Here is a 14,158-nt window from a genome sequence, read left to right as displayed (position 1 = left end):
GTGTATTTGTATGTGTGTGTTGGTTTGTTTTTGGCGTGTCTATAAGTTGTACATTTTCAAGACAATTAGGAGTTTAAAAGTTGTCCTTAAATAAATTGTCGTAATGGATCTAAGTGTCCTTGTTAGTATGGTTTATGTGCCTGTCTCCTCTTTCGTACATAGCACAGTAGTATCCGCACCTGTCTCTCGTGGCACACTAGCACCCTGGTTGGGAAATACTGCGTTACCATGCTGCTGAAACATTCATAATTCATTTAATTTCCACAAACTAATTCGTTCATGAAGGTACAATGACTCAAGCGTTGCTCCCTCTCTGTATGTTTAATTAATTATGTAACTTTATTTATTCATTTTAAATTACAAAAAACGTTTCTACTCTGAAGTCATCAACATTTCATAGTATACTACTGAATAGTAGAGTAACTGTGTACAGTATTGTGTACAACACTCATAATTATGCTAGTTTTTTAGTGCTGGAATCCAAAGTAGGGGTAGAAGCTTCAAAAGGTTGCTGAAATAACCAATCAGGGTAAGAAAACAGTTGCTCTGTCCCACCTCCGCTGGGCACATGCCCCCTAATTCTGTCTGAGGGGTATATATATCCCGGGAAGAGGAGGGGGAGGCTCCTGGCAGCCAAAATGAAGTCTCTGGTCCATGTGTGCTGTGTTCTGGCTCTGCTGGCTCTCACTGCTGCAGGTATGGCTGAGAGGCTTTGGAGTTTGTGCTGAAACATGTCAGTGCAGCGGTGCTTTATGTTTGTGAAGTGCAGCTTGCATGAGGCATGTATGCGTCAAAGTGAGGGAGTGCTTGTACACTTCAACAGAATGACTACACGCTAAATGTGTTCATGGGGTGTGGACACTAAATTATTGCTCAGGAAGCATATAGAGAAAATAGTGGCATACTGTACTTTTTGAACTATTTTTACCCAGAGCTCAAAAGATAACTTCAAAAATGTATATAGGAATCCAATTACAGAACAATACTGAAAAAGTTTGTCAAATATTGATGAGGCGCAGTTTGGAGTTTTGAGGGTATAAAATAGAAATGTCAGCCTGAGGTGGGACACCAGCTGATGGAAAATGTTCTGCCTGCTGCTTATTCTCATTCTCTTGGAGAGACAACGTTGACAGATCGCCTTGGGCTCATTGCATACCCTACACCCACATGCGCCCACTGAAAACACCAGTTAATAACTGTGAAATAAGTTCATTTTCCACTAATTCTTTCTTCATTATTATTTTCGGATCTTTCAATGCAACATTGATAGTAATTCTATTAACATCTGAACTAGTTGTAAAGAGGTTTATATGCTATTAGTTTGCACTATAAACTCAATAAGGATACCCTTGTGTGTCCTTGAATAGCTTCATTTTGGACCCAGCAAACAGCTGAAGTCACACGTCATGCATTTGTCGAGGTGAATCGTCACCAGATACTCACCTCACTGATCTCTTTGTGGCTTTCCAGAATCCATAGCTGTCTTTATTAAACGAATATGCACACACAGATACATGAACTTGAGGTTATACGCCAACCCAATTGTATTTCATGATTGTGGCATTTAGATCAAGCTCATTGTCTCATGTAAAATTGTTCATTTGTCTTTCTGGGATCACAGTGCCTGCAACAGACATGCTAAAGCACATAAAGGACAAGAATATACTGAGAATGTACAGATTTGCTTGCAGTAGTAACATGTGCCTCAATTCCCAAGCAAGAACATAGTTTCAAGTTGTGGTCACACACACACACACACACAAGCACACACGCACACACACACACAGGAAGTCTGTTGCGAAAACAGTGAACCAATAAACAATATACACTTTATACGCTGTGCTACAAGTATCACAATGGAAACGAATAAAGTTTAGTTTTGAGTGACACCTGTCAGAGATTTATTAATTTAACTGTACAGTATGTTTATTATTATGGTGCCGTAGGGTAGAATTGTATACCATCACACTGAAAGAATATTAAAAAATTTTGTCATATGATTTTTGAAGCTAAACACAAAACCACCACTTTACGCCAATGAGAACTACAACCACAATAGTAAGCATGTCACAAAATACTGACAGTGTTATTGAAAAGTGAAACTAACTAACTAACTGGTCTTTACTATATAGAGTAATTTGATTTATTTTGGAATAAAGTAATCATGTATTATGGAGAGAAATCGAACATTTGAAAATACCGTATGCCTATATTTATTTGCAGGCAGGATGGTGGCCGAAAGTGGTGGTTATCACAATGGAGAGTTTGTGGGTCTGAATCCCAAATCATGCATTCCTATGTAGATTTTGCCCCTTGCTCAAAGTCACCTGGGAATAACAACAAAAAAAAGCATGGGTGGAAATGAGTTTGCAAGAATGTCTGCCTATGGCAAGACAAAATGCTGACTGTTATTTTAAAATATTTTACAGTTTGTACAAATGACCCAAATATCCGCTTACCGGTAATTCCTATCAACCATATCATTGATTCACTTGGAAATTGTTGACTGTACAGTATTTCCAAAGTTCATTGCGAAACATTCACTGGAAGTTACAACCACTTTTGTAAGTCCTAAAGCAGCCTTTAAATCGAAACTTACTTGCTGACATTTGGGGAACATTGAAGTAAAGACCAACCTCCTTTTATCCTATACTATAATTACGGCAACACGGTGGCACAATGAACATGTGACATTCGACCCATGAACTTGAATGATGACAATCTCGAGGGAGTGATAAGCTAGCAAAGCACATCATCTGCAATGAATAGCTTAATATGTGAATCAGTACCTTGAAATAGAGGAAGAGAATAGGAAGTTATTGCAAGAGTGAGGATACTGCTTGCATCATAGTCCAGATAAACCAAATCTCATAAACCAAATCCTTGTACCAAAACTAGAATACAACTCGCTGGATTTTTTTAAAATGAAGAATTAAGGATCCTCAAAGGAAGGTAAATGAGCCAGCTAAGCCAACATGAACAAGAGTGCAACTGTAACGCAAACAAATATTTCACAATTAGGTGAAAGTTTAAGACACTGGTGTCAAACTTAAGGCCTGGGGGCCAGATCTGGTTCGCCACCTCATTTTATGTGGCCCACAAAAACAAATCAGGTGGATCAACTTCCAGGATCCTTGCTAAAATTTGTAGCGAAATGTCAAGTTGTCTCTGTCATAAATAACGTTTAGATTTTGCAATAATTTGGTTCCATGTTTACATTCACTTGAAGAATAATTGAACAAAAAACAAACAAATACAATACAATACAATACAATACATGCTGATTTATATAGCGCTTTCACAACAGCGGCAGCTGTAACAAAGCGCTTTACAAAACAGTTAACATAAGGTTAACTTGAGTCATTTCAAAACTAGTAATCTATCAATATGTTGTCTACAAGTAATAATACAATGAGATGATTAAACATTTATTCGGTTGCACTGTCATAACAGCCCTCCAAGGGAAGACGCAACTCCAGAGTGGCCCATGACAAACATGTGTTTGACACCCCTGGTTGAAGCAAACTCCTCCAGACAGACACCATATTTGTTTCACATTATTTTCTAGTCAAAATATGGTTGTAAAAAATCCTAAAGATGACACGCAAGACCTTTTTTCTCGCAATGTACTGTATGTGTTATGGGCGCCCTGATGGTCCAGTGGTTAGCACGTTAACCTCACAGTGTGGAGGTACTGTGTTCAATTCCAGCTGCGACCTCCCTGTGTGGAGTTTGCATGTTCTCCCCAGGCCTGCGTGGGTTTTCTCCGGGTACTCCTTACTTTTGTGTAAGGACTTGTTACGTTATCTTTTGCATGAATCACTTAAATTTGTAAATTTCTCCAGTTTGGGACAAATAAAGGATATCTTATTATTCAGCAGCTTATTCCAAACTGTTTTTTATAACATACAGCACATTGTATGTAATTGTATACAATTCACTGTATGACAATGTGTTATAAATGAGGATATAAAATAGTTATGTCTTATATGTGAAAAATTACACCTCAACATGGTGTACGGATGTACGATAACATTCTCTCCTTTCTTCTTTTTTTCTGTGGTTTGGTGCCAGGCTCATCCATACCCGACGAAGACCCACTGGTTCCTCTACGGCTCCAGGAGCCCGAGGGAAACGTCTTCTCCTGTGGATGTGGCACAGCAGAGGAGCATCCCAGCCTAAGCTCGTCCAACGACACCCCAGCCCCGGAGAGACCAGTGTGTCAACCTTGTACTCCAACAGCAGCTGTGTCTGAGAAAGAATCAGCCTCACTCTCACGGCATGAAGAAGAACCAACTGAGATGGTGCAAACCGAGGCTTCCACCATTGAGGAAAACAGCATTGGAAGAAAACAAGAGGAAGCTGCTCTCCAAGACGCCGCAGAGGTGGAGAACCAAGTGGAAGTGGCATCTGATGAACATGACGCATCCGTTGTGGAGGAAACTAATGAAAATGAAACAGTTGGTGAGGTTGGATCTTCTGCAGGAGAGGTCATAGATAAGGAACAAAAAAGGGAAGATACAGAGGATGAATTATCAAAAGATGAAGTAGTTACCCCTCCCGGTGCTAATTCAGAAGATGAGGAAACAGAGGAGGAGACACAGGAGAGAGAAGTAGCTATGGAGGAAATTGTGTTCAAAGATGTCGTGGAGGAGGAAGCCTTTGAAGATGCTAAGTCGGAGCCCGAGGACATTCTTGGTATGAGTGGTGAACCTGTAGAGCCAAAAGTGACATCTAAAACTGAAGCACAGTTAACAGATTACGACAGTGACCTCCAGGTCTTGTCAGAAGCTGAAGAACAAGATGCTGACCCAGAAATGATACCAGAACCTGAAGCAATATATGAACCTGACACAGAAGTTACATCTGAGCCTGAAGCAGAACATGGAGCTGAACCAGAGGGGCTATTACAACAAGAAACAGAATATGAAGTTGAACCTGAAGTGATATCAGAATATGAATCAGAATATCAAGCTGGGGCACAAGTAACATCCAAACACGAATCAGAATTTGAAGTTGAACCAGAAGTGATATTCGCACCTGAAGCTGAATACAATATTGAAGCAGAAGTGATATCAGAACGTCAAGAAGAAAGGCCAGAAATAACAAAAAATGACATTGGAGTAGATGCACCAGAAATTTCACTTGTTTCTGAGCCAGAAGCGATTTCAAAGCAGGAAGCAGAGTCAGAAGTCATTCCTGAAATACAGGTCGATGAAGAAGTCACACCTGAGTCTGCTGAGGCAGAATCAGTGGAAGTTCTTGGAGAAGAAACATCTAAAGAGGCTACTGAAGTAGAAGACACTCCTGAGGAGCTGAAGGAGTCTGCGCATGCCAAAGGTACGGACAGCATGCTTCTACAACAACCAATAAATACTGTACATCGGCATATCATATTAGCCATGCAGCAAGTGCAAACTTGTATCGACCCAGATTTCAACTGCACAACTGTACATAACTGATAGAAATCAAGAATAAATGGACATCAAAATACAAATCCAATCAATGCACATCAGTGGTTTCACCCATACACAATCATTTGTATATTAACCGACATTGAAATTATCAACCGAACTGCAGCTTGCTACCACATTCCCAAAACACTCACGTAAAGTTAACTGAAGACTTTTTTTTTTTGGTGGTATGAATGTACAGTAAGTGTGAATGGTTATTTGTCTGTATGTACCCTGCAATCGGCTGGTGACCTACGGAAACCCCGCCTCCTACCCAAAATCAGCTGAAGGAGGTTCCAGCAAACCTAAGGAAGGTTATAGAAAGTTGTTGCATATTCATGGTCTTTGCGCAGACCACATCTGACATTTTTAAAACGCTTACCTAATTGCAACTGCAATGAATGGAATCACCATTTAAATGTTAAGGGTCATGGCACTGAAGAGATCTTTCTCAGCGTCTTTCTTTCCCAGCCACCTGAATCCCGCTGAACATGATACTGTGTGTGGCTAAAAAGGAATTAGCAACAACCTCTGGTACAGAAATAAACAGACCAAAATAGCAAAGGAAGTGAATAGACTGATAGATGTTTTACAGGATGATATAATAGTCAATCCTGTTCTGAGCACAGGTGGTACACTCGCTTGGAAGCATTTGACACGGGGATTGCATTTCATGACTGTTTTGTATCAGAAAAAAGCTTTTCAAGACAACCATCCAAACCATGAATACCTACATTTCATTATGATGCCATAGATTAATTAACAACTTTTCATAATATGAGTTAGCACTTCTACATGAAGGTTTAGTACCGTCAAGAATTCCGATTGATCGTCTACTCCACCAATCAGGAAAAGCAAATGAGGGTCGAGCATTGAGGGACCGCTCCCATATTGAGGACACACTACGACTGGCTGCTGCTGAACCCTCGGCCCAGTTGTCAGGTAAGAAACTGAATCAAACTTTCAATATCAAACCCAGGAACAAACACCCATCTGCAGCCCCTTCTCAAGGTATCCCATTTTACCCCAAATGGTTTTTTTTGGGTTTGTTTGTTTGTTTGTTTTTTCCTTGCCCTCCTGGGGTTTAAGCTCAGGGGATGTCGTGTATATTTCTCAACTGGGGGCAGGTGAAGTCCTTTGAGACTTTTCTGTTAGAAATAAATGAGCCAGTGTGCACTGTAACACTTTACCCAAAATGTCTCTTTACCGTTTTTGACCTGTCATGTTCTCAATCTCGACTGTTTGTGTCCAGCTGCAATGAAGAAGCTACTGAACATCTACCACACAGCCATCAAACCAGTGGAGCAAGCCTTCAAGTACAATGAACTCAGGCAGCATGAAGTCACAGGTTAAATCACACTGACTGTGTCATATTATTAATGTGTATCTCAGAAAGTATAGAGCAATTAATATCTGAGCCAAGCTGGGACGCTCCATCTGTGATTTTGAAAGATCAAAGGTTATGGCCACAAGATGGCACAAGAAATCAGGTCAGGGAAGTCCTGAAAACACGGGTGGCTTCATGATTTTTCTTTTTAGAAATTGCATTTGAGAATTTCATTTATGAGACATGCTAGCTGTCAGTCACTCAATATCTGGTCATGTTCTCCTTTGCTTCCACATTGTAGATGGGGAAATCATTTCTAAGCCCATGGTGTTGTTCCTTGGACCCTGGAGTGTGGGCAAGTCCTCCATGATCAACTACCTGCTGGGTCTTCATGACACCCCTCAAGAACTATACACAGGTAAGTGAATGTGCTTACATGGATTGTCCAAAATGTAGAAATAGTCATGAATGGATATTTTCATCCAAAAGAACAGTTTATGATGATTGACTGAATTGTAGTTAAACGCAAATGACACACACAATAACCAAGGGGGTAAATACTCTGTTGTTAAAGATATTCACATTGCATAATGAATTAAAAAAATAAGCCTGGTCAACAGCAAATTGGAATCAGAGATGATGTTATGTACCCCTATACAAGATATTTTGTTGATGTTGTTATTAAGTTTGACCTATAATAGCTTGTACAATACAGATTTTGCCATCCATCAATTATTAATCGGTTTATCCTCACAAGGGTGCTGGAGCCTATCCCGCTTTCGATGGGCAGTAGGTGGGGTACACCCAGAACTGGTTGCTTGGAGACACATAGACAAACAACCATCCACGCTCATACTCCCTTCCAGGCACAATTTAGATTGTTCCATTAACTTGCCATGCATGTTTTTGGAATGTGGGAGAAAACCAGAGTACCCAGAGAAAACCCACGCAGGCCCGGCGAGAACATGCAACACACAGAAGGCAGGAGCCGGAAACGAACCCTGCACCTCCACACTGTGAGGCTGACGTGCTAACCATTTGCCCAACGTGCCGACCACCGTGCCAACCTCTAGGTTTTACCACGCGGCGTTATTCATAGTTTTTGGGAAAACTCCACCTGTTGCGGAACCCAACCGTTAATGTATAAATCTTAGTAAATATGATCATATATCAATTATTATTATTGTTATTATTATTATTATGAAAACCTGATATTCAAGAGAGAAAAATGGATGCGGACACATTGCAAAAAAATAATTTTGAAAAGTTTGCTTGCATCCCTTATTCCTAAAATACGTTGTCTTTACAATACTTTTTAAAAATGTGTTGACCAGTGCAAGCTTAGATTATACTTAAACTTATTGTTGTACTCATTTACTAAATTAGTCTTCGTTTATACATTTTTCTTTCATTATACATGCGACTCTTTCCAATTCATACATACAACAATGAGAAGGTGAAGGTTAATACCTTGCTCATGGGATGCGGCCTTTGAGTACTACTAGTGCCAACTTCCACATTTTGGTCCACATGTGTTTTGCTTGCTTTACCGCAGCATTATATTTTAAAGACATACATTGTACCGGTGTACTTCCAGTTAAAACTAAGCACTGATATGTCAATGCTCAGAGATACTATACATTATGTTCTGTGTACCCTTCCACCAGGTGCTGAACCCACAACCTCCGAGTATACCGTCATAATGCACGGCGAGAAGTATCGCACGATAGAGGGCATTGTTATGGCAGCCGACAGCTCGCGTTCCTTCTCCCCCTTGGAGAAGTTTGGCCAGGGCTTTCTTGAAAGGCTGGTGGGATTTGAAATGCCCCACAAGCTGCTGGAGAGTGTCACAATTGTTGATACCCCTGGCATCATTGAGAACCGCAAGCAGCAGGAGAGAGGTAACCTATTTTTGTGATTCTCAACCGGCGGGTACCCAATTTAATTAATAAAATTCATATTATTTGGAAACACAGCTGGGTTAAATCCTCAACCCACTGCCCTCGGTATGACTAATCCAGCATTGGCTCGACCCATTTTGCACACAGCACTGGGTTAGCTAATTTGGGTTACCGGTACTTTTGACCCAGCAGTTTTAAGAGTGTAGGATAGTGATAGAGAACGGCTTGTTCCGACCTCAATCAGATTTGCCTTTTATTTTGAAAAACAAAACTAAACATTTTTGACAAGCATCAGAAACGTTATTATTGCAGTTGTAACGGTAAATGCATTCACACTGTGTTCGCACCTTGAACATATTGTAGGTAATGGACAGGAAGTGTGACCGCCTCACACTTTAACCACCAACAAATAATATAATATTAATGTTGGAAAATCAAACGCATGTTTTTAGAGGCCATTTTAGAAGTGAGTCGCAACTTTGCAACAGGAGGGAAATGCAAGTCCCAGAGTCACATCAGTTGAGACACACTGACCTGTTTGATGGACTCATGGTTGTTTTGCAACTCTTTTCTGTGAAGCAGGCATCATAATGCATCTGAGAATTTACAGTGAGTCGTTTACCTTCACCCCAACAGGGTACCCTTACAATGAGGTGTGCCAGTGGTTCATTGACCGAGCTGATCTCATCTTCCTGGTTTTTGACCCTACCAAACTTGATGTGGGAGGGGAGCTCGAAATGCTCTTCAGGCAGATGAAGGGCCGTGAGTCCCAAATTCGCATCATCCTCAACAAGGCCGACAGTCTCACCACCCAAGACCTGATGAGGGTTTATGGAGCACTCTTCTGGAGCATGGCGCCACTCATCAATGTCACAGAACCTCCCCGGGTGTACGTCAGCTCTTTCTGGACTCAGGAATATGCAGTAGATACCAGCCGGGAACTCTTTATGAAGGAGGAGACCTCTCTGTTGGAGGACTTGAACCAGGTATGACTTTTCTGCGCATGGTGCCATGTGGTTGAAGAAGTTTTATTTGGTCACCTATGAGAAAGGCCAATGATATCAAGCATTATATTTTAGAGGCCTACTTGTGACAGTCACATACAGTACGTTAAGTTACTGAAAACTCTAAATTGTCCATAGGTGTGACCGTGTGAATGGTTATTTATTTTCACGTTTCACCTTATTGAGTCAGGTGGAAATCATGCATGCAAAGGGTTGCGTCTTGTAGGTCCAATCCTAATATTTTGTGTGTTTCTCCGTGAACCACAAACAGAAGGATAAAAAAAAAGCAAGTCAATCAAGTCACCCTCCATGAATAAGTTTCTTCTGAATCTGAGAATGGTTTTTACTTCCCGCAACAGTTCAACCTTGGCCAAGCCCTGCATGCATCATTCTAGTTTAAAATATTGGAGTGTTCTCCTTGCTCTCTCCTCACTATGCCCGCGTCGCTCTTCTTGCAGGTGATAGAGAACCAGATTGAAAATAAGATAGCCTTTATCCGGCAGCACGGCATCCGAGTGCGCATTCACGCCCTCCTTGTTGACCGTTACCTCCAGACATACCACGAAAAGCTGGGCTGGTTTGGTGATCCCCATGAAGTGTTTCACGACATTGTCACTGACCCAGACAAGTACTACATCTTCAAATCAATTTTGGCCAAGACTAATGTCAGCAAGTTTGACCTTCCCAGTAAGGAAGCCTATCAGGATTTCTTTGGAGTGAATCCACTCTCCAACTTCCAGCAGCTCTCCTACCACTGCAGCTGGACGCGTGGTTGCATGCTGGACCGTCTAGAGAAGGCCATTTCGTATGAGCTCCCAGCTCTGCTCATGAGTGTCAGCAAGAAGGCACCCGCTCTGGCAAAACCCGCCTCTACACCTGCCACCCTGCTTTCCGACACCTGTGAGGGCCCGAAATGTGAGGAGAAACCCAAAAATCGTTGGCGGAGGCAGTGAGATGGATGGGAATGGTACAGAAGGATGAATCGCATCGGCAGATGGCGGTAGCCTTAAAGCTACTCCGCAGGAATCTTGACGGCTGTGATTGTCAAAACTGAATGACGGGAGAAAATATGAATGAGAAAGATCATTTGTAAGGATCTCCAATGTCAACCTGGGTCATATAACCCTTAAAATAGTCCTTATTTAGACCATATTTCTTCTTAACGAAATAAGAAATGTAAGGGATTTCTTCCATCATATTCATTAGGTAGTCTTAGAATAATGTTACATCATACTGACAAAGTATAACTAAAAAGGTGTCCATCTTACTGATTGACCATGATTGGTAAAAACCTCCACTACTTTGTCTTCGGATGAAACAAAAAGCATAGACGCTTCTAACCTAACCATTCACTTGATTAAATATGAAGTGAATACAACAAAAGGAGTTTGTTGTTCTTATTTTCATTTTGCACATGGTTTAAGCCCACCCTCAGAGACAGATATTGCCAATCAGAGGCTAAAAACAGCCACTGTTGCCATTTATGTGGCGCTTTCAAAGACTCAAGTGTAAGTGAAATCACTTGTGCTGTTTTTATCCACCGAGGCGAGCACCTACAATTATTGAAGGACTTCTGATAACAATAAACAAGTGCTCATATTCTCTTTAAAAATACGTTTATATTCCATCTTGGCATCCATAGTAAAGATTGGTCATGTTTCTAAATTTTATTCACTTATGAAATTCATCCATACATTTTCAATGTTTCTTGCCCACATTCATCACCAGATTCATCAATTTAGGCCTGTAATAGTTTTTTCTTTTCTGTGATTTATTTTACGTCAAAACGATCAATACTTGGACATTGTTTCCTCTCTGAGTCTCGAAAAACACCAATGAAATCACCATTTTAAAAAATATATATTTTCATCAGGTCAGTATATCCAAAACCTCATTGAGTGCATTATTGTTCAGTTTGACTGAGAAATATTAAGGTCATACAAAAAGGAGAATATCAGAACACATTACTGTATTATGATAAAATAAAATAGGCTGTCAGAGCATCCACACCTTCAATCAATTTGTTAAACTTTCATTTGTGAGTCATACAGAATGTAAAGTTCACTTCAGACACATTAAGAAAACTTCAATGATTGTCAGTGGACAGTGTGTATTCATATTTCAGGTAAACCTTTACTAATTTTCAAGCTTGCATGAATGCTTCCATCCACAGAGTTTCAAAGTTTTTGTACTTTTCTCTTCAATGGTTAAATGGTTGTCTGTCTGAATGCCCTGCAAATGGTTGATGACACGTCTATGGCTCTTGCTCAGAGTCACATGGGATAGCCTTCAGCTCACCTGTGACACGAATGAGCAAAGCCACAGTAGAAAATGGAAAAAGCTCTCACACAAGTGTAAAAAGGAGTTACCTACGATTATTATAAACACATAAAAGCCAAAACGCATTCTTTCATTTGGGGCTGAGGAGTCATCAAGCACCTACAGAGGTCAATCTGAAAACTCAAGGATGACCGGACACACGCAAAACGTCACAAGCGCTCGGATGCTTGCAATTAAAATTCCATATGCACATACCTTATGTCTTCTGTATGTGTGTGTGAACTCTATTTGCCAAACCTTTTGGCCAAAGGGCTAACACAAGACTTTATCAGTGCAGCGTTATCAGCGCCATGAAAAGGCCTCTTGGGGAAGCTCTCAAACACAAGTACACACACGCGTGCACACGCCGCCCACATGCCACTGGTAAACACACTTGAACAATGCACACAGAGGTTATGGCTTATTGGAATCATATTTCATTGTTATTGCCAGTAAAGTACAAGCTCACGCACACAAATACACACCCGCAGTGAATCAATGAATTAGGATGTATTTTGTCAAGTTGTGGAAGCCTGCTGTTCTCAATCTCATCACATCTCCTGGAAGTACACGCCTTGATTCTGAATATTGCTGTTAAATATCATAAATGTGTCACAACACTTGTACGATCTTCAGCACATAGAGATTTAAGGATTCTAACCTGGAAAAGTTTTCCTTTATGAAGTCCATGCAAACAATTGAGAGAAAATTGAAGCAATATATCTCAATTTTTTAAAAATCTGTTTCAGAACGAGTAAAAAGTAATAAACATGCAATAAGTATTAAGATGAAATATGAACATTATGAAAAACTGATAATTGTGAAAAACAAAGTAAGAGTGAGAAAAGTTGAGCGGTGGTTGCTCCTCCTTTCACTAAGTTAAGGCAGTCAATGACATGTGACCTGAACCCACACAGATTGTGGAAACCCACCCATCTCCAGTTCTGTCAAGACACATGGAGGCCGCTAGGCACAAAACGGAAACTCAAAGCATGATTTCCAACATAAAAGCATTATTTTCATTTACGGTATTGGCGCGAACACTTCTCTCCATAAATATCTTTATATAAAATTCATTGAGTCTCTGCTTGTGTAGAGGTGCACTCACCTGACTTTTGTGCAGGCAGCGTGGGATTGGTTCCCTCTCGGCGATGGCGTGTATGTGGGTGTGCACGGTTGTCTGTCACTATATGTGCCCTTCTGAGTGAAATCAACACGCCATTTTTTTAAGCTATGCCAATTGTGAAGTACTTAAGTGGACCAAGTTTACCTCTGGAATGTACACTCTGAACTGGTTGCCAGCCAATCACATGGCACACATAATTGAACAACTATTCATTCACACTCACAATCACACTGAGGGACAATTTAGAGCTTTCAATCAGCCTCCTCTGCATGTTTTTGGAATGAGGAAGTACCCAGAGAAAACCCACACAGGCACAGGGAGAACATGCAAACACCACACACACACACACATTACATCTTTAACTTCCATGATGCTTGCTAATATCTGTATACAATTACTTCATATGTAATAAATAATAAGGGTGATATATTGCAAGCATTTTCTTGTTAATTTATTACAGTAACTTCAACAATAGATGAACAATTATTTATTTCAAAACTAAATATATATCCATTTGTTTTGTACTACGGACGTAATAATTTGAGGAGGTGATTAAACTTCATAATCAGTCATAATGACCCTCTAAGGTGAACTGTACCTATAAAGTATCCTGCAACAATTAGGGGTTTGACACCTCTGTTGTAAAGTGGGTAAGATTCTTTAGTTTTGCTCGATGTGGGTTAAAGGTTGCATAAACACACCTTTCCCAAGAATTTTACAATTCAAACGACCTTTGCTCCAAGTCATCTCACTCAGAACGTAAGGAAAAGAACACTCCTTAGCAAAAACAAGAGCCTCCTCAGATTTTTTTTTTTTTGCTTAGGTATTTAGGACTATTAAAAAACATCCAGTTGGATGTAAAAGTGTCAGTAACGGCAAGTTGTCACACTAAAAGTCCTTTGACTGAAATGTACGCCTTGTTTAACAAGTTTCTGTTTTTGAACAATATCTGATTGAGATAACATGCATCACGTCACAACTGCAGTGGTGTCATGGGGGGTTGGTTCTCTGTAGCAACGAATACTATT

At 40.4% G+C, this 14,158-nt stretch overlaps 1 protein-coding gene across 1 annotated transcript; it reads left to right on the top strand.

The window, feature by feature from the left end:
• Positions 1-570: 570 nt before the first annotated feature.
• On the top strand, positions 571-10,718 carry LOC127613697 (sarcalumenin-like). The gene is made up of 8 exons (XM_052084848.1): positions 571-696; positions 4,075-5,340; positions 6,303-6,395; positions 6,706-6,801; positions 7,082-7,198; positions 8,448-8,681; positions 9,318-9,667; positions 10,144-10,718. Exons 1-8 carry the CDS (start codon positions 639-641, stop codon positions 10,636-10,638), a joined length of 2,709 nt encoding a protein of 902 aa, XP_051940808.1. The 5' UTR covers positions 571-638; the 3' UTR covers positions 10,639-10,718.
• Positions 10,719-14,158: the final 3,440 nt, after the last annotated feature.

The sequence above is a fragment of the Hippocampus zosterae genome, chromosome 13 (genome assembly GCF_025434085.1).
Source record: "Hippocampus zosterae strain Florida chromosome 13, ASM2543408v3, whole genome shotgun sequence".
Classification (NCBI taxonomy): domain Eukaryota; kingdom Metazoa; phylum Chordata; class Actinopteri; order Syngnathiformes; family Syngnathidae; genus Hippocampus; species Hippocampus zosterae.
Note: the sequence above shows the minus strand (reverse complement) of the source record. Positions and strands in the feature narration are given on the sequence as shown.